Raw genomic sequence first — 19,981 nt, 5'->3', positions numbered from 1 at the left:
TAAGGCAATTTATTAGGTGTGGTTGCTAGCTAGGGTGAAAATTCGTTTAGTATTTTATGTCAACTAATTGACAAGTGTACTATCTCGAAGTGATGCTTAGCCCAGCTTAAGATGACAAACTAAACCAATGTTTCGTAGTAGACATAATCTAGTATGAGATAAGTTTTAGATATATAGTGTATTTTAAATAGGCAACGTTCATTGTCAAGCTTTTGATCTTCATTTGCACACATGAATACATGAATACTCTATCAAGCAGTTAATTTAAATACATGAACTCAAAGACACATGTTTCACATGACCCTCTATAACTCTTTGAAAGAAATGTACTTGGAAATTTTCCATACAGTGATAGAAAACTCATCAGGCTCTTATAGTCCTACATGAGTTCCAGTTTTGATTGTTTCCCCAATTCCACTGGAAGCTGAACAGTGCTAGAGAGTGTTTTCTTTTTCATCTTGAGCAAAGCTTCCAATCAGGCTTACAAGGCATACTTGAGATAATGTTTTACTTAATCTTCTAGAAAACAGTATAAACAAGAAGAAACAGCACAAGAATGGAAAACCAGTTACTTGCACTTTGAGTCTAAAATTGTAGGCACTGCTGCTTCCATGACCTCAGTAGTAACCTCCTCAATCTTGCATAACATTATAACCATTAAAACAACACATATACAGTGTTCATGTAGAGAAGAGATCACTCATGAGAGAGACTTACAGCCTACTACCACTGCCAGTAACATTCCCTTCCAACTTCTAACTTCAAAACACTAATCTAAATTCTAGAATTTGAATGTAATATGAAAATAAAATATGGAGTTTCTTTCAAGACTTATTGTCATATAAATTCAAGAAGTACATAATTATTTTTTTTTCATGTAGAGGCTCGGTCTAATACACAGTCTCATCCTCTAGGTCTCAAACTTCAACTGTTGCATGATGAAATATCACCATTGTGATCATAGATTTGTGATGCATACTTGAATGGAGTTTGGGACCAGCTTTGCTTCCTATACAAACGAGAGTTGGCTTGCTTGCTAGAGTCACGTCGTGGCGCTTCGATGGCTCCCCTTGTGTGCCTCACCTTGTGGGCTTCCTGTGCCCACCGGCCGAAGGAATCGGTGCTCAGCTGCTCTGGTGGCAAGCAAGTGCAGCATCCGTCCAGGTGTTACCCGATCGGTGATCTAGACGTGGAACTCTTTAAGACGCGGAATGCGGATCAATCGACACAGGATTCGAAAGAATGTGGAGTGTGCTGCTCGTTCAGATCAATCGAGAAAGAGTGAAAAGAAAAGAGGGAGAAGTTCCATACCTTGTCTCTGGTGGATGTAGTATCTACCTTGCAGCCAAACCAAGTTACAATCTCCTTAAGATATACAACTATGGAAGATAGACCAAGAGCTTGAGTAAGATTCCTCAAAAAAGGTGATCATTAGTACAACTCATCCTTGAGACAAGAATTTTGTTGAGGGGAAGAATTGTTAAATGCTAACTTTGACTTTATAGTCAACTTGGGTTAAAGGGAAATTTAAGGGTTTATTAAGGCATTCTAAAGCGCCCTCAAGAAGAGGCATAACATAGTCTAGAGAGATTATATCTTTGTTTTTTAGCATTAGGTCCTAACATTGGTATAAGAAAAGTTATCAAAATGAATGTTAGAATTTTATTGTTGATGGTGATGTTGATGATGGTGCCGACAGAGCTATAAAGTTGTTTATAAATTATAAACTCTTAATTAAAATCAATAAAAGATGCAAGATGAGATACATGGCATGATAGATACTATGTATGGGCATATTGAGGCACTTGAGGTTAGACGGGGTGGCATTCCAAGTAAAACTTCTTTAGTGGATCAATTTAAAATTTTAGCTTTTTCCAATGATCATGGCATTGATGAGTGTTTGGCTTTATTGGCTAATATGAAGAAGTTTTTAACTACCAGGGGAATTACAAATGAAAAGGCTTTAGTGGTTATTCTAATGGTTTTGCATGATATAGGTCTTCGATGGTGGAATTAGTTTCATAAATTTCATATTGCAAATAAGAAACCATTAGTATTTATTATGGATGAGTTTGAAGTTACTTTTATTTACGTTTTGCCTCTCATTATAATGTAGAGAATGTTTGCATGAAACTTTGACATTTTCAATAAGGGAAAATGATGCTTAGGGATTATATTGAGAAGATTACTCACTTGATTAACTGTGTTCCAATAAAAAAATTAAATCAAAACAAATCCTACTTTATTAATAGCTTTTATATTAAGAGCATGTGGCAACAGTTGCATTATTCTCAACCTACAAAGTTTGAAAGAGCTTTTTGATGTGACTTGTCAACTTGACAATAACAAACATAAATCTTATAAGTATTTGAAGAGTTCTTTTGCTGAGAATTATCATGATGATCATCATGGACACAAGGATTGAGAACAAACATCATAAACTAAAGTCAATGGTGGCTACTTTAGATGCAAAGGGGTTGAAAAAATAAAAGTTCTTTGTGAAGAATTATAAATAAGGTTATTATCATTATGTTTGGACACTACAAAGTTGATTGTTTATAATTGAAGAACAAGCAACAAAGAAAAAAAAAATGGCTAATCTTCTACTAATGGTAAATCAAATACTAAAAAATTCCCAAACACTTTAGAGATGTTGTAACGTTAATGATGCTCTTACAATAAAATGCTAAAGAGTCACTTGAGTTAATATGTATATACATACAGCCTTCTTGTTTAAAGATCCCGATTTTTAAGTGGTTATTAAGCAACTTCATGTACACAAGCATCAGTAATGATGTTCTGATTACATACAACGAATTTTAAACTTAATGACTTGGCATAACTTTACCTTTGTTTTGGGTGGTAGATATAAATATGATCTGTACAACCTTCTTGCTAAGGTAAAAATCAATGAAGTTTATGAATTGAAAGTTCTTGCCAAAATCAATCTTCTTTTGATGCAATTGTTGTGATTAATGTAAAATGTAAAAGAATTTTCAATTTAATCTTGTTCAAAGTGAATTGTCACAAACTCTTGACATTGTGTTAGACATCGTTCTCTGAAGTGTCGTACGGATCAACACATTGTTCTACATTATCACGAGATTTTGTATCATGAGAATTTATGACTACCTTGTATGTGTCCTCTGAGATCACTGAGTGGATAGAGTAAAACTCATACATGCTAAGACTATCAATCATCAAATCACATTTTTAATCTATATAGCCCAGGAACAATTATAAAAGAAGTTGATAACTATTTTCAAAATTAATGCTGCCATTACCCACTGGAGGCCATCAAGAGGATGATGAACAATGGTTTCAAGACAAGTCCAGCAGTGGTTTGCATTGTTGCTGCTCCACCACAAAAGCGTAAAGTCTTATAGAGTTTGCAAATGCAGAATGTCATACAGATTAAGACACAATATGCATGCATAACCTGAACAATTAAACGACACAGGCAGCCTGGAACCTATGCAAGGACCACCAATAAAGATGACAAGCTTCCAGTGGTGTTAGAGATAAAACACTTAGTAAAAAATATGATCCAAAATTCTCTGCAGTCACTGGAATTGCGATAACCGCTGTGCAAAGTGCCATGGAACAATGCACAATAGATACAACATTTTTATCTAACATACAAATATCTATTCTTTGCTAGAATATAGTACCATATTCATTTGCACCTATAAGGTTGATTTCTGAAATCCCAGGAGCACTCTTTTACTTCCAGTACTCCAAACAATCTGTGCCAATCAAGCTTGAGAACACCTTGTGGATCACGCTTTACCAAAGGAAACACCCTCTCCTTGACCCAAACACTAAGAGCTGGCCCATCCATACATCCCCTTCGAACTTGAATTGCAAGAGCAATCTTAAATGCCGATGAATTTGAGCGTCTTTACATGGAAACTAGAGCTTACATGGTCTACATCAAGGATGGGTCTTTATCTCCAGCATGACCACTTGCTGCGACACGAAGCAGTACGCAACTACTGGTCAAACAAATTGCACTAATTAGAAGGGCTCGGCGTGAAAACGCTTGGTGATGTTCGCGCAGGGGGATGGATGGCATGTAAGGACCACGTGGATTTTCTCTTCCAAGAGCGATCTCCAAATGAGAGTCGCATGGATGCCCGTGTGGTTAGCTTGTCATCAAGGTCGTGAGGATCTATGACGTGGTGACCGTAGAACTTTGGTTACAAGAGGTTTTTTGTTCTTCTCAAACTCTTCTTGGATTGCAATTTGCGTGGCACAAATTAAGAAGAGAATCAGCTAGCACACAAATAAAGTGCTGACTAACATTGACTATTTCAGCTTTGCCATCATGTTTATTGTTTTGAGAGAAGAACATGGATGTAAATATCTATACAACATGTATGTAGTTGGACCAAGTGTGATTTACCCAACACTGTTCTCCAGTTTCAAGCTCATAAGCTGATTTACCTCGGCCGCAAACTCAAGAGGCAACTCGTTGAAAACTTCGCGGCAAAAGCCACCGATGATCGTCGCCACTGCCTTCTCCGGCTCGATCCCCCTCTGCTGGAAGTAAAACAGCTGGTCCTCGCCGATCTTGGACGTAGTGGCTTCGTGCTCCACTCGAGCACTCGGGTTCTTGTCCTGGAAGTGATAAGATCAGAAAGAAACCTCGATCAAAACCACGAGAAGCAGAAAGCTAATGGAGCTTTTGCATACCTGCGTGTAAGGATAAGTATTGGCGACGCAGTTGTTCCCGATGAGCATCGAGTCACACTGCGAGAAGCTCCTCGAGTTGTCCGCGGTGGGCTGGATCTGGACGAGGCCCCTGTAGCAGTTCCGGGACTCTCCAGCAGATATCCCCTTGCTCACAATCCGGCTCCTCGAGTTCTTCCCGACGTGGATCATCTTGGTGCCCGTGTCCGCCTGCTGCCTGTTGTTGGTGACGGCCACCGAGTAAAACTCTCCCACCGAGTCGTCCCCTCGCAGTATAACGCTCGGGTACTTCCAAGTGATGGCCGACCCGGTCTCGACTTGCGTCCACGAGATCTTCGATTTCTTCCCGGCACACAGCCCCCGCTTCGTCACGAAGTTGTAGATTCCTCCTCGCCCCTGAGCGTCACCCGCGTACCAGTTCTGCACCGTCGAGTACTTTATCTCGGCTCCCTCGGCACAGTAGAGCTCCACAACCGCTGCGTGGAGCTGGTTCTTATCGTAGGACGGGGCAGTGCATCCCTCCAAGTAGCTCACGAAGCTCTTCTCGTCGGCGATGATCAAAGTCCGCTCAAACTGCCCGGTTTCCAGCGCGTTGATGCGGAAGTACGTCGAGATCTCCATCGGGGAGACGGTGTTCTTGGGGATGTAGCAGAAGGATCCATCGCTAAACACAGCAGAGTTTAGAGCGGCATAGTAGTTGTCCGCGACCGGAACCACGCTGCCCAAGTACTTCTTCACGAGCTCCGGGAACCTGTGGACGGCCTCGGATATGGAGCAGAAGATCACCCCGGCAGCCTCGAGAGTTTTCCTGTGCGTGGTGGCGATGGAGACGGAGTCAAAGACGGCGTCCACGGCGACGTTGGCCAGCCTCTTTTGCTCCGTGAGAGGGATCCCGAGCTTCCGGAACGTCTCCAGGAGCTCCGGATCCACCTCGTCCAAGCTCTGCTTCACCTCCTTCTGCTTTGGGGCGGTGTAGTAGCAGAAGTCCTGGAAGTCGATCTTGGGATAGGTGTTGTCCGACCAGCTTGGCTCCTCCATCTTGAGCCACTGGCGATAGGCGTTGAGGCGGAACTGGAGGAGCCAGTCGGGCTCCTTCTTCTTGGAGGAGATCAAACGGACAGTGCTCTCGTCCAGGCCCTTGGGGATGGACTCGGACGCCACATTGGAGACGAATCCCCACTTGTAATCCCTGTCCAGGAACTGCCGGATCGTCTCATCGCTGCTGCTGCCAGTGCCGCTACTGCTAGGCTTGATTTCCAGAACCTCCGGCGGAGGGACTTCGGCGCGAATCGAGCTGAATCGCCTGCTCTTGCGAGGGATTTCTAGAGATTTTCTTACCTGGTACAGCCTCCCTCCCAGGAAGCCGATCGCCGGCTGCGGCATTCCAATCCATGGCTTGCTCGAGGCGGCCGCCGCCTCGGAGAAGCAATTGAGCTGCGTCATCGTCGGCGCCATTGTTTGGAGAGAGAGCCCTAGAAATGGGACACGTCATCGTCTTTTAGGGTTCTTGGGCGGCACTATTAGGGTTTCGCTGTCGCGAAACGCGATCGCTAGCTGGGCAGGGTTTGGGAGCGGTCGTCGGAGATGGAGGACGAAGAGTGGAACGAGGAGGAGGAGGAGGAGGAGGGGAATGCGGACTTGACGCTGGGAATTCTGTCCAAGGCTCTGGGAGCTCTGTCCAAGGCGCACAGCCAGCGCGCGGCGGAGCTCTCCAGCTCTCCCTCGGATCCGGCGGAAGATGTGAGCAAAGTAGACGAGTCGAAAGAGATAACCGATCTAACTCCAGACAGGGATGGCGCTCTAGAGATTGTCAAGGAGAAGGGAGTGAAGAGGCGAGATGCCGGCGAAGAGGGGGACGAAGACGATGGTCTAGAGAAGCATGGGAAGTCTTCCAAGAGGAACAAGTGTGTGGATTATGGGAAGGGAGAAGTGGAGGACAAGAGCAATGCCGAGAAGAGATCGAGGAAGAGAAGCAAGGCCAGAAAGCCCAAGGTGAGCGCAAAAGTTTGCGATTCACGGAAGGTCATCGCCTTTTTTTTTCACGTTTTTTTTCTTTTTTGAAGGACGATGAGCCAGCAGTTCTAGCAACTGAGACGAAAGAAGTAAATCCTCCGCCAGAGAATCTGGCATTCCGGAAGATCCTGGTAGAGCTTTGGTTTTTGTTGGTTCTTCGGTTTTCTTGCTCACATAACTTTGCGAGCATTCTTTTTCTTTTGTGTGTAGCGTCAACCTCGTTACTTTGATGATCCGGAAGATATCGAGGCGTCGCGAGCGACTTGCTACAACTGTGGCGATCCCGGGCACCTCGCTTTCGAGTGCACGGCTCCAAAGCCATGCTACGTTTGTGGCGACTTTGCTCACGATGGAAGGCACTGCAACCAGGTAAGCTCCTTGGAAGTCCATCGAAACCAAAGCAAAAATCTTCGGGCCGGTCGCAGCAATCGCAATGCTTCAAGTGTGGAAAAACCGGCCACCAAGCGAGAGCGTGCCCCGAGAAAGGCAAGCGAGGACGAGGAGGAGCCAGGCAGGAAGAAGGCGTTTGCTTGCTGTGTGGCAACTCGGGCCATGGATATGGCTCGTGCCGAGGAGATTACGAAGCGTCCGACTTGGAGGTACTCACAGACCTTTGCACTGCTCTTCCGATACGAAGAACAACACGATCTTGCTCGCTGCTGTGCAGGCAATCCAGTGCTACGTCTGTAAAAAATTTGGCCACCTTTGTTGCCTGGACGGTCTGGGAGACGCCCCGAGGCTCGCCTCGTGCTACAACTGCGGTGATACCGGTCACTCTGGCATGGTGAGAACTTTTCTCTTCTCTTGTCCTTTGTAGCTCCGGTTTTGATGCTCTCTATCCAGGCCTGTACGAGAACGAGAGGTAACTCCTTCCCTCCAACGCCCAAGACGCAATCAGCGAAGAGCCAAGCAGCGAAGAGCCAAGCCGCGAAGAACCATAGCACCCCAGGCGCGAAGAACCACGGCACTCCCACTCCGCAAGCGGCACTACCGCCGCCGCCGCCGCGGCCCTCAAAGCAGTGCTTCAGCTGCGGTGAAGAAGGCCATTTCTCGCGCGAGTGCCCGAAAGTAAACGACGGCGCCGCCACCCCGGTCGCCACCCCGGCTCCCGCCGCCACCCCTCGCCGGGGCGAGAAGTGCTACAACTGTGGTGGCGAAGGCCACTTTGCCCGCGAGTGTAGCAATCCCCCCTCGACCCCGTCGTGCTACAAGTGTGGCGAGACCGGTCACGTTGCTCGACAGTGTAGTGCCCAGCCGCAGGTCTGTCGCTTGTATCAAAAGCACTGAGATGGAATTCGTTTTCTCGTTGCTGCTTGTGCAGGCCAAGCGTAACCCGGAGCCGGAGACCAAGCTCCCTCGCTGGATGGAGATCCAAACTAGAGACGATCGGCAGCAGCAGCAGCAACTTAATGGCCTGTTGACGCCGCAGAAGATGTATCACAGAGTCGCCGATCAGGACCAACGTAACAGCAAGAAGCAGAAGGCACTGGCGGAGTTTGCACAGGAGAAGTCGGCCATTCGGCTGCCAAAGTGGTGCGCAGTAGAAAGCGCCGAACAGAGGTGAGCTGCCGTTTTTGTTGATCTCTGCAAATGCAGATCCCCGATTGATTAATTGCACACCTGCTATGATACAAAACCACCAAAATTGCAGTTACCCCTGGTGGTAACTTCCCGCTTACAAATCGCCGCTTTCGATCCTTTCCAGCAAGTCCGTCCTTGTTTTACGCTTCCAGTTGTTCATGGACGCTACCAGGTTGATGAGGTTGATGATTTGTTGCTTGGAGTACTCCTGTAGGAAGAGAGAAACTGTGAGAACTGTATACTGATGGAGGAATGGACTCACCGGATGAGATTTAGCCCAGTACAAGTATTCTGTTTCGGGAAGATAGAATGCCTGACGAGAAAACAACTCGTAAGAATGTCCAAAATGCCAAAAATGAGCAGACCTTTATGTAAGCGTCCACGATCTGGAGGTTTGCTTTCAGTTTCGCGGGAGCAAGATGTTGCAAGCCGTTTATTAGAACCTGCAGCAAGCGTTGCTCAATACTCGCAAGAAACGAAGACAAAATGTCCATGCCTGAAGGTCCAGAGACATGACCGCACGTCCCTCGTTATTACACCTCCTTACTCTCGAAAGGCCTTCCACGAGTGTCTCCGCCAATATATCCACTCCGTATTGCAGGAGGAGTTCATGGACCTGAAACGCCGTCAGATAACATACAAAGTTTGTAATGGCTTTTACCTGTCTGGAGACGCCGGCGTTTGACAAGCGCACAGTATACTGCTTGAATTCGCCGAGAAGTGAATCTACATATCTGCATCCGGAGTTCAGATTAACAACACTTCCCTCGCTCTTTGAGACGTCTTACCCGTTGTGCTCCATGCCAAGCTCTTTGAGCTCCCATCTTGTATTGGATATACGATCGACATATGATCCTATATTCAGCAAAAGACGAGCACCTGTCTTGTATACGTGCTCTCTCAAGTCTATGGATGCATCGACCTGACAAAAAGAAACAAATCAGATCCAAAGCAGTTGTTTCAAGTCATTATACCGTTCTGGCAAAAAACTGGTCTACAAATGGTAGAGCATTTTGATGCAGTAGCGATTGAAGATGCTGACGAGAATTTCTTATAAGCGTGGCAAGAAAAATGAGCGATTCCGCCGCAACCGTACGCTCCTGTCAAGTAAGTATGAATTAGCAACCACCTGTGGCTGCTAAATGAAAAACACCTTAATGGCGAAAAAATTGCTGGGAGAAACCATGCCTCCCAATCCTTGTGACGACATCTCAAAAACTCCAGCATTCATGGGTTGAGGATGCCCAGCAGCATATTTCAACCTTTGCTCTTCCAGCTGCTGAGAGATTCTAACCAACGCTCCTCTGAGACGACCGGAAATTACTAGAAACAAAAGTACTTTCAGAAACAGATTGAAAGAAGTGTTCTTACCAGAAGGAGAGTCAGAAGGCGCTCTCCCACTGAACAAATCACGTTGTCCGAATGTTTTGAAAACAATAAAAAAGTAGAGCTCAAACACTTGGCTAAGGCCCTATTAAGCAACCACAAGATATAAAACCACCCGCCGTATGCAAACTAGTACCTTGAAAACTTCCAGACTGATAGGCTCCAATATTTGCATGAGCCTTGCATATCTATCAATGGACCTGTCCGGCAAAAGATAAAAAACAACGTAACAAGATTTTTCAATCAAACAAGCGCCAAACCTGAGCATGTTTATGGACGAGCTGGTTAATGTTATTCGCTCATCATCACCAGCATTGGATTTGGTTTCCAGCCGACCGGGACGTTGACTGTCCTCGTCAATAAAATCCGCCAGAAGATCTTCGTTTTCTTCTTCTTCTTCTTTAGGGGTCACATTGCTCGGCATTTTTCCGTGGGGAGAACCGTCTAGTTTTCCCGAGCTCACGTCTGCAATTCTCGACTCAGTAAATGGATTCCCTTTCCTTAACCACTCGGTGAATCCCTGCTGCACCTCCAACTTTTCACCAGGCTTTAGCATCATGGACTCAGACGTGGTTGACGCAACTATCGGTGCACCATTTCCTGTAAGTCCGGCTAGATTCAGTGACTTGAGAAAACCGGAGGGAACTCTTTGCCATGGTTCCTTTTCTAGCATCATACGTAAGACCTGCCGTCGGAAAAACACCTCAGAGCGACGTCAAAACAGTTCGGGAAATTACCTCGAGGTTTTGCCGATGAAAAGCTCCAAAATATTTTTCGCTCTGCTTCACCAGTTTAGCTCGCAAAGGTATGGCTTCGGCACCACTGAAGGCTTCGCCAGCAAGAATAAACTTGTTGAGCAGATCAAGGTTCAGTAAGAAATGATGAGCACTAGCTGCACAGAACGCATCAGAAGATAGAAGTGCAGATACTCTTCGCGCAGCAAGCTCCCAGACAGTCTTCCTCCCCTTTTCTAGCCCTTTCCCAACCGCTCGTGCCACCTCCATCCGCAGCCTGTTTCTAGAATCCAGCATATCTTCAGTTAATGCTGGTCCATTTTGCATCCTTCCACTGACAGAATCGTCTTTTGTTCCTGACTCCAGGGACGAGCTATGACGGTGCGCTGCTTGAACAGGCTGACTCAAGCTTCCTTGGCTACGGCTCCGGTGAAGCACACCGTTGGATACAGCTGATGTCTAAAAAGTAAAAAATTCTACGTTCAGAAGCATGTAAAATTCAATTCAAACCTGAAGTTTCCAATCGCACGCCATCATTCGGAAATAAGAGCATAGTATATCATAGAGTAGTTCCAGAGTTTGAAAAGGCAGGGACGGTAACTAGTGTCTGGCAATCTCAAGCATAGATCATTGTATGGTAATCTGAAAAATATCCGAATGTTAAATGACACCTTAGTTCCTGTCTGCTCACCTTCCCCTTCTCTGAGCTGCTTGTAATTCGTCTGTCTGTGCAAGGAACGTCAAATAAGGCATACATAATGTAGTAGGCAAAATAAACCTGAGGTAGATACTCCTTCAGGACCGAATGTGTCCTTGCTACAATGATCTGAGCATAAAAAGTTTGTGTCTTATCAGAGAGTCCTGGAATATCGTCTATCATGGCATACGCGTCAATAACCTGCAATCATAAGCATCAGCGGCGTGAAAAGAGACGAAAAAGTTATACCGTCATATATTTTTCAACGTTGAACTGTCTACAAACATCAAGTAGAACTTCATCGACCTTTACAATAGTTTTTTGCAACCATTCCTGTGAAAATGAAAAACACTTATACATGAGTTACAACTTGTGCAAGAGCAGTTCTCACCTCGATACTATGATTCATGTCCTGCACAGCTGCAAGCCCCGACATTTCTTCAAGAAGTTGTAAACACTCTGAGCACATTTGTAGCGCCTTCAAATTCAGAAATTAATCATCAAAGTGCAAATTTGAAGTGGAAACAGCTTACTTTGCCGTAATTGCCTTCCTCAATGGTGCTGTCTAGCCGGGACTTGATGTCTATTGCATGTTGTATTCTTTCTAGAATAGGAAGCATATCCTAGACATTCGGTGTTAATCATATTAGTATTGTATGACAACAGAAAATACAGAGAAAACGTACCATTAGAACCTGTTTCTTCCGAACGTTTCCAGCGACTACAAGGTCTTGAGAGACTTCATGTATTGCAAGAGACAAACGCCTGCGACCATTCTAAAATAGATGTTTCTCGGTCAGAAAATATAGTTCAACTATTACGCAACGAGAAGTACCTTACATATGATTTTTGAGACTTGTAGATCTTTCTCCACTTCAGTGACCATTTGCATTCCTTTCACTGCATATAACAGTCAGTAAGAACAGCAACATGATCCACACTGGCACAAACCCATTTCTTCGTGATGTTCCATAACCTGAATTGAAAGTTTCTCCGTTATATCATCAAGCTGCAACATCCTTTGAGATACCTGAAAGAGTTTCAAGGCAACTATATAGAACGAGCTGTCGAAAGAAAAAGCGGTATTCACTTAACCTTGTTTTCGAAAAACTCTTGAGTTGGTTGCTCGGGTAAGTGCTCCAGAAGATATCTCACCGGATCGAAGTCCTGGAAAATAGATCGAAACGTTCAGTAACACTGATTTGCCAGTGAAGCTTTGCTCGCCTTTTCGAAATACTCTTCTTCGAGAGGTTCCGCAATTTCACCTCTCTTCTTCGCACTGTACACCGAGGGCGTCTCTCCAGAGGTTGATGCGATCGAAAGACGATCATGAGGAGGGGTAGCAGCGATGCTCTTGGCAATAGCCGCAGCAGCCGCAGCCCTGGCGGGGATCTGGCAAAGTAGAGTCCACACACGTCGTTCAAAAGATCTGGACGAATTTATCAAACCTCGGGCCTGTCCGAAGAGGAAGACAGTATAAAACTCCGAGCTCGTCCAGCTTTCACAGACTGGAGGAACTTCTCCCCGATATTCTTGAAATCCATGCTTCCCTGTGCGAAGACGATCACATTGTGCTCCCCAATTGTAATGCCAGCGCCTCAGCTGGATTTTCAGCCTAGATCCAGCTCCATGCATCCCTGCCCCTCAAAATATCCCAAAATTTGCTGCTAAAACTCATCTCTGATCGATTTCCCAGCTTCACCGAGGCAGATCCAGCTCCCTGGAATCCATGCGCCGAGATTTACGATCCTGGCGCCATCAATGCAGAACCTAGGGTAAAAGAAGGCATCGCTTCTCGGGGAGATCCACACGACACTGTAGCGCCTAGGGTTGGCAGCCGCCAAAATCCTCGTCCTTCCCGGCGAAAAACGAAAGGTCTCACCTATGCAAGAGGCACCACAGCAATGCCAGGGGAGACCCAGTCACTGGTTCGAATCCCATAAAGCAATAATTAACCGTTTCCCAATAAAATAAAGATTAGGAATGTTAAGGAAGGAAAAATATGCTGCCATCTGTCGCAAATCCCATGGTCCACGTAAGCGCAAGAAATAAAAGATCTTTCCATTTATTCGTATTTTAGGGTTCTTGACGCGGAGGAGACGTGTTTGCGTCCCTTGCACAGATCTAGTCGCGACCAGCTGCGCCTTGCCATTGCTGCTGAATTATGGCTGCTGGACTCACAGGCGCCGCCATTCTGGGAAGAATTCCAGGCAGAATCATCCTCAGCGATCCAGCGCCGCTGCCTCCTCAACAGTCCTTTCAATCCTGTGAGTTTTGCCATGGGCGCGGGAGGCTCCGATCGACGAGTTCTTTCCCAGGGATTAGCCCTCAGAGGTTCCAGCAAAGGAGAGGAGCTACAGTGATATCGGCAGCAATGGCAATGGCGGCCACGCAAGAGGCGTTCGTGCCCAGCAGGGACAGCCGCCGCGAGCACCTGGAGCAATCCTTTGTGGCGGCGCCGTCCCCAAGGAACCGCGCCGACGATGCCTCGCTCAACAATCCGCTACTCCGGCGCGAGCGCATGGGCTGTGGATGGCTGGGCGTGATCATGGAGTGGGAGGGCGTGGTCGTGGAGGAGGATCTCAGCCTCGATAGAAAGGCCTGGAGGGCCATCGCGGAGGAGGAAGGCAAGAGCCTCCCGCCGGCATTCCTTCTCAAGCGCGCGGCGGGGATGAAGAACGAGCAGGCCATCTCCGAGGTCCTGTGCTGGAGCCGCGATTTCCAGCACATCAAGAGGATGGCCAAGCGCAAGGAGGATCTCTACCAGTACATGCAACGAGGAACTTACAGGCTCCTCCCCGGATCGCGGGACTTCGTCCAGGCGCTCAAGCGATACAAGGTTCCAATCTCCGTGGCGTCGACGAGGCCGCGGAGGATCACCGAGCGGGCGATCGAGGCGGTGGGGATGGAGGGATTCTTCGACGAGGTGGTGGCGGCGGAGGACGTGTACCGCGGCAAGCCGGATCCGGAGATGTTCCTCTACGCGGCGGAGAGGCTGGGATTCATCCCCGAGCGGTGTATAGTGTTTGGGAGCTCCAACTCGAGCGTGGAGGCGGCGCATGACGCGCGGATGAAGTGCGTGGCGGTGGCGGGGACGCATCCGGTGTTTGAGCTCGGGGCGGCGGACTTGGTGGTGAAGAGATTAACGGAGCTGTCGGTGGTGGATTTGAAGAACCTGGCGGATCTGGATGCGCCGGAGTTCCAGGCTCCAGAGCCTCAGCTGGAAGAGAGCCGCGAAGAGGACCGAGATCTGGAAGAGCGACGCTTCATGGCATTGTAACATCACCAAAGATCATCGCTTGATTTGTAAATATACATAGTATAAATTCAATGTAAATATTCCTGACAAAAGGTTCTTCGGAGTTATTCTTCCATTCCATCGCTATGTTCTTCCGAGTTCTCTGGAGTTCTTCTTCCACCTTACTTTCTCTTCCCTTCGATCGCCCACTCACGCCAGGGAAGGAACGAGGAGCCGGAACAAACTCGTGTAGAGCACGGTGAGGAGAGCTCCAACCGGGATCGTCACCACCCACGAAGCGACGATCTCCCGGACTGTCTCGCCGCGGACACTGTTGAGTCCTCTAGCGAATCCAACACCCATGACAGCGCCGACCAGAGTGTGAGTCGCGGAGATTGGGAGTCCCAGCCTCGATGCTCCAACCACGACACTGGCAGCGGCAAACTCCGCCGCGAATCCTCTCGTAGGAGTCAGCTCCGTGATCTTGTTGCCGATGGTCGCGATAACTCTGTATCCCCACACCAGCAGGCCGGCCACGATCCCAAAGCCACCCCACGCAAGCACCTGTGTCGACACCGCCGCGGTCACTGCCTTGGAGCCGTGGAGAATTGCCAGAGCTCCAGAGATCGGGCCGATTGCGTTGGCGACGTCGTTGGCTCCGTGAGCGAACGACATGAAGCACGCTGACAGGACTTGGAGGTAGCCAAAGACGGTGTAGACGATCTGGAGCTGTGTTCCCGTGGGACCTTCGATCCTGTCCGTGAAGCTAATCTTCCGGAGTGACGCTGCCGCTGGTGCTCCACCTGCGGAGCTCTCTTTGACGGGGATATCGCAAAACTCGCCGATGAGACCACCGAGTTGTCGACGAATGATCAAGTTGATGATAAGAGCTCCCAAAGCTCCGAGACCAATGGCTTCCGCTGCCATCACGAGAGAGCTGCCGTGGACGGGTAAAGCCGTGACAGAGAAGGCTAAAACTCCCACAAACACAGCGATGGGAGCTGCTCGTGCTGCTGCTACACCTGGATGTGGTGCGCTATACACGAACTAGAAAAAAAAAACAAAAAAAAAAAACAACAATTAGAACAACGCAAACAAACTAAGTCGAACTCACCGTTCTGATGCACTTGTAGACACCGTAAGAGACCAAGCCTCCCAAAAGCGGAGAGATAATCCACGAGGAGACGACGCGAGCCAGGGACTTCCAGTAAACCGCATTCACGCCACCATAGACGAGTCCAAACCCAACAAGCGAGCCGATGATGCAGTGCGTCGTCGACACCGGCCAGCCACAGTAGGAGGCAACCTGTTTCATATATTTTGGAGTGGAGTGCTCACTAACAGAGAAATGAGAGTAGAAAACGATGAGCAAAACGAGAGAGGAGAACTTACTTGGAGCCAGGAGCCAGCGGCGGCGAGAGATGAGAGCATCCCAGAAAAGAGCAAGCTATCGTTCCCAGCAAAGGTCCCGGGCACCAAGATCTTCTGCATGGTCTCGCTTACGTGAGAGCCAACCATGAAAGCCCCGGCGAACTCGAGGATGGAGGCGGTGAGCACGGCCTGGCGGAGAGTGAGAGCGCCGGATCCAACCGAGGTGCCCATGGCGTTGGCGACGTCGTTGGCGCCAATGTTCCAGGCCATGTAGAAGCCACACAGCAGCGTGACGAGGGTGAGAGCTTTGGCCTTCGTCGTGGTGGCGAGGAGGAATGGACGCATGAAGGAGGGAGCGACGAGCGCAGCCACCGAGATGCCCAGAGTGATTGCCGTGGCCGTCCTTGGCGAGATCCCAAACGCCTCGGCCATGCCTTGAAATCCCCCATTCACCGGTTTCTTGAGCGAAATATCCTCCTCCGCGGCTTCGCTGCTGCCGTGGAGCTCCCCCTCCAGCGACGACGACGATCTGGCAACCAATTCTCGGATCCTCTGGCCATTCCAGCAGCTCCAGCGGCGGCTAGAGATCGAGACCACCACTGCTCCTCCATAATCCCTGCTGCTGCTGCTAGATTCTAACACTAGGACCTTCCTACAGGTACCTGGCGAGAGATTTCGATGGCTCCTCGCTATCCGATCATGGGTGGGCGCTGGCCGAGCATAGAGCTGATTAGACGAGCGCAAACACGGCATGCCCTGGCTCATCTCAAGCAATGCCGCCTAAGCGAAGAACCCTAGCGATGCCCTACAAGTGAATCTCCAAGATTCCATCCCTGGAAGGAGAATCCATGTCGCGCGGCCCCTCCCCTTATCTCTTCTATCCACACTATTTGAAGTGCTTGACTTTAACAGCCATTAAATCAGATGCTTGTCATTAATGGGCATTTGGTCTAGTGGTATGATTCTCGCTTCGGGTGCGAGAGGTCCCGAGTTCAATTCTCGGAATGCCCCGTCAACGTTTTGACCAGGGTTGCCTTTTGCGATGCTTTATATTCGTAAAGGCGATATTGTCTATATATACATATATATTTCTTTTAGGGTTCTTTAAAGGATGAATTGCCAGGACGTGTTGTTAGCAGGCGAGCTGTGCAACGATCATGCTTTCGACGTCTCGGGCTGCTGGACGACGGGCCTTTTCGATGACCAGAGCCTTGCGCCACTGCCTGCATCGGATCAAGATCAACTTGGCGATGGCGAGGTACTCTACGACTTTGGAGTGGGCACCGAGCAGGGCTGTGCCGCGGACCTCCTCCCGGGCGCCCTCGAGTTCCTCCAGACGCAGCAGCCGCAGCCCTACGTCGTCCAGCCTCTCCAGTGGCGTTCCAACTACGTCGACGACCTCCAGTATACGTACACCATGGTAGAACAAGACGGGATAAACCCATACGCGATGACGCAACAGGGGAGCCCAAATCCATGCGCTCCGCAGCCGAGGTGCCCAGTGGGAAAAGCCAAGAACTTGGGCCATGCAAAGGTGGCTAGCACTAGTAACGCCGCGGTCTCGGCCCCGGCTAGGAAGCGGGGGCGTCCGACTGGAGTGGCCGGGTCGGGGTTCAAGCCGGTGCACCGGAACCCTCCCAGTGAGGCGGAGAAGGAGGTGGCGCGCTCCATCCAGCCACCCTGCCCGACGTGTGGCGAGGGTATGAAGTACAACGATTTCAACAACCAATGCATATCGCAGCCGCGGTACCGCTGCAATCCCTGCCAGGGCCCCAAGGTTAGACTCAACGACGAGAAGCTGCTGCGAGAGATGGGTTTCATTCGATGAATCTAGTTTTCCTTAGTTAATTGAAATCTTTTTTCCTAGTTGTAAAAAGTAGCCAATCGAATTTTATTTTTCCTTTTGCAAGTTTTATTTGTATATTTCCTTTCGTTACAGGATTATTCCACATATGCCCATTATAATATTGGCATGGGGGCATGCCACGCTGGATGCCATGTCATCGTGACGTGGGACTTTGTGATCCCTCTTTGCGCTCGATTCGGCCATGGGCACGGTACTTGTTCTTGCGGGCGAGTATGCGAGGTCTTTCTTCTGGATTCAATGATTCCAGCATTTGCCCAAAGTGCAAGCCAAGGATATCTTCAGTCATATGCCACGTACATTGTGTGGAATTTGCTAACGTTTTCTCAGGCAAATACATTTTGCTACAGAGGAATTTGAGCAAATGCCTCAAACGGATCTGGTCTCCTGGACCGCAATTGTTGCTGCAAATGCCCAAAAAAGGGATCTTGGACGCGCGAAAGAGCCGCTTGATTGCACATTCTCGGCCTGTAAATACTGATCGGTTCATACGTGCAGCACGGAATATTGGCGGAGCAAAATATCTTTTCAGCTCAATGCAAGAAAGAGACACTCTGTCTTAGACCGCTTTGCCCACGTAGGGCATCACGCCACTGTCCAGCTGCTCGACAGGATCAAGCTGGACGAGCTCAAGTTCGTGTGCCTACTCTCGTCGGTGGCCTACACGGGCACCGTGGACGAGGTCCAAGAGTGGTTTATGGCAATGGTGGCGGACAATTTCGTGGAGCCGACGCTGCAGCAGTACTGCTGCCTCATCGCAGCTTTGGCAAGGGCGGGGAGGCTGCGTGACGCACAGGAGCTCATTGTGGATGACACTCTTGTCAACCTCGAGGAACCTACTTTCTTTGAGAGGAGGTAGAGTGTGACCTCTTTCTCTGTTTTATGCCAAGTGTGTCCGAGTAGCAAACAAACTCACGATTCGATCACACCTCCAAAGTTTAACAACGATTCGACACCAAGAGCTTTCAACTTTACAAAGCGCAGACAAGCTTCTTTGTTTTCGAATGTCAGAACGTACTTTTGAGTGTTCAAAGGGAGGCAGCAGTGTTTTCTCTTTTTTAAGTCAACTCCTCCTCAAACTCCTGATAATTTGCCTTATCATCCGCTAGAACCATAAATCGCGAGAATATAATCAAAGCCGATGGTAGCCTCGATTGAAGACTCCCAGTTGAGACTCTTTGAAAAAGGAACGACACAAGATGACAAGGAATTCACAGCATCAGAGGCACAGTAGCGCTACAGGTTGGTTTTGTCTGGTGGTTTGGATTCCACGGAATCGTGAATTGGTGGCCGCTGGTACGCAGATTCTCTTTTTCTTTTTAATTGTCTCTGGTGTTCCACTGGGCTCCTTCTGTGCTTGATCTTGCTTGCATCAGTGAATATTTCCACCGTACAGCGAGAATGCATATGTGGTGCTTATATGGATTTTGTATGAAATATTCAGATCATTCATATGTGGCATGCATGCCCGTGCCTTGAAAAGTTTTTGTGTAGCACTAAAAAGTTCTATAGATCTCTTTTAACTCGGCCTCGCTTCTAATGTCACAAACAACTCAATTATTTTAACACTTGAAATTACATGTGTTTTTTATTTATTTATTTATTTTATGTTTTGCAAATTAAGTGGGAGCATCACCCAAAGGTACACCCACCTCTTTGGAGGTGTATCTATGGCAATCAAAATGTGATGCGAAAGTACACCTCTTAAAATGGTGTGTATTTGAATTATTTAAATATATATGTGTGACTTACAAAATAATTTATAGACATAAGTTTTTTTCCAAGTGAGTAGGGTTAGGGCTTACACATTGCTCATACCCAAAAGCTATGCAACTCAAGGGTAGGAAAAGCTTGTGGAGGAGAACATTCACACCCTTAATCACTACAACTGCAGACTTACACTCTGGTCCAAACCCTAACTCAAGCACTCATACTCAATCACGACCTGGTGGAAAACCACAAGAATCTAATGTCTATATCACACTTATATGACTGCTTGTAAATCACACACATAACCAAGTGGAGAAGAAACTTTGCAGAATAAGTCTTTGTGTCGCATCCATACCCACAAATTGCATGCAAAAGGAGTTACTAAAATCTCAATGACAATAACATCACATTTTCTAAGATATCTCGTTAACTTTGCTGCTCTCCGTGAGGTTCCACGCCAAGCGCTTCATCTTGATGCTGGCAAGCTTGCACTTGATCTTTGAGAAGGCGGGCTCGCCAGCATCAAGAGGAAGCTCTTGGTGTGGAACCTCACAGGGAGCAGCACTACCCCTGAGCTACGATTCTGGCATGAATATGTAGCATGTCTTACATTTTATTATAACAATCAAAATATAATTGTGTGTATTATAATATTATATGTAATAAAAATACAATACTTATATGTCATTACATAT

At 47.7% G+C, this 19,981-nt stretch overlaps 5 protein-coding genes and 1 non-coding gene across 6 annotated transcripts; 3 read left to right on the top strand and 3 right to left on the bottom strand.

Moving 5' to 3' along the window:
• Nucleotides 1-4,295: 4,295 nt before the first annotated feature.
• Nucleotides 4,296-6,181, bottom strand: LOC9655952 (UPF0051 protein slr0074). Its single transcript, XM_002973849.2, has 2 exons — nt 4,696-6,181; nt 4,296-4,620 (listed from the first exon to the last, which is right to left on the bottom strand). The coding sequence occupies exons 1-2, from the start codon at nt 6,145-6,147 to the stop codon at nt 4,402-4,404; spliced, it is 1,671 nt and encodes a 556-aa protein (XP_002973895.2). The 5' UTR covers nt 6,148-6,181; the 3' UTR covers nt 4,296-4,401.
• A 25-nt stretch (nt 6,182-6,206) lies between these two features.
• On the top strand, nt 6,207-8,383 carry LOC112347622. Its single transcript, XM_024678742.1, has 7 exons — nt 6,207-6,684; nt 6,756-6,836; nt 6,916-7,074; nt 7,131-7,304; nt 7,373-7,489; nt 7,549-7,965; nt 8,027-8,383. The coding sequence occupies exons 1-7, from the start codon at nt 6,277-6,279 to the stop codon at nt 8,267-8,269; spliced, it is 1,599 nt and encodes a 532-aa protein (XP_024534510.1). The 5' UTR covers nt 6,207-6,276; the 3' UTR covers nt 8,270-8,383.
• Nucleotides 8,277-13,009, bottom strand: LOC9655951 (syndetin). Its single transcript, XM_024678741.1, is given in 24 exon segments — nt 8,277-8,494; nt 8,549-8,599; nt 8,652-8,729; nt 8,783-8,902; nt 8,948-9,020; nt 9,075-9,208; nt 9,261-9,386; nt 9,440-9,757; nt 9,809-9,872; nt 9,933-10,357; nt 10,410-10,865; nt 10,917-10,990; nt 10,993-11,048; nt 11,098-11,132; nt 11,185-11,304; nt 11,353-11,436; nt 11,495-11,581; nt 11,637-11,726; nt 11,790-11,879; nt 11,939-12,003; nt 12,055-12,133; nt 12,199-12,270; nt 12,328-12,495; nt 12,552-13,009. Coding segments are annotated over 24 exon segments (3,075 nt in total). The 5' UTR covers nt 12,648-13,009; the 3' UTR covers nt 8,277-8,380.
• Nucleotides 13,010-13,199: 190 nt separating this feature from the next.
• On the top strand, nt 13,200-14,454 carry LOC112347660 (5-amino-6-(5-phospho-D-ribitylamino)uracil phosphatase, chloroplastic-like). Its single transcript, XM_024678896.1, has one exon. The coding sequence runs from the start codon at nt 13,268-13,270 to the stop codon at nt 14,381-14,383; it is 1,116 nt and encodes a 371-aa protein (XP_024534664.1). The 5' UTR covers nt 13,200-13,267; the 3' UTR covers nt 14,384-14,454.
• Nucleotides 14,386-16,584, bottom strand: LOC9656690 (inorganic phosphate transporter 2-1, chloroplastic). Its single transcript, XM_002973847.2, has 3 exons — nt 15,734-16,584; nt 15,456-15,647; nt 14,386-15,388 (listed from the first exon to the last, which is right to left on the bottom strand). The coding sequence occupies exons 1-3, from the start codon at nt 16,475-16,477 to the stop codon at nt 14,552-14,554; spliced, it is 1,773 nt and encodes a 590-aa protein (XP_002973893.2). The 5' UTR covers nt 16,478-16,584; the 3' UTR covers nt 14,386-14,551.
• A 67-nt stretch (nt 16,585-16,651) lies between these two features.
• TRNAP-CGG lies at nt 16,652-16,723 on the top strand. The gene has a single exon. It is a non-coding gene; the product is annotated as a tRNA-Pro (tRNA).
• Nucleotides 16,724-19,981: the final 3,258 nt, after the last annotated feature.

This window comes from Selaginella moellendorffii, unplaced genomic scaffold (genome assembly GCF_000143415.4).
Source record: "Selaginella moellendorffii unplaced genomic scaffold, v1.0 SELMOscaffold_23, whole genome shotgun sequence".
In the NCBI taxonomy this organism is placed as follows: domain Eukaryota; kingdom Viridiplantae; phylum Streptophyta; class Lycopodiopsida; order Selaginellales; family Selaginellaceae; genus Selaginella; species Selaginella moellendorffii.
This window is presented reverse-complemented; position numbering and strand designations above follow the sequence as displayed.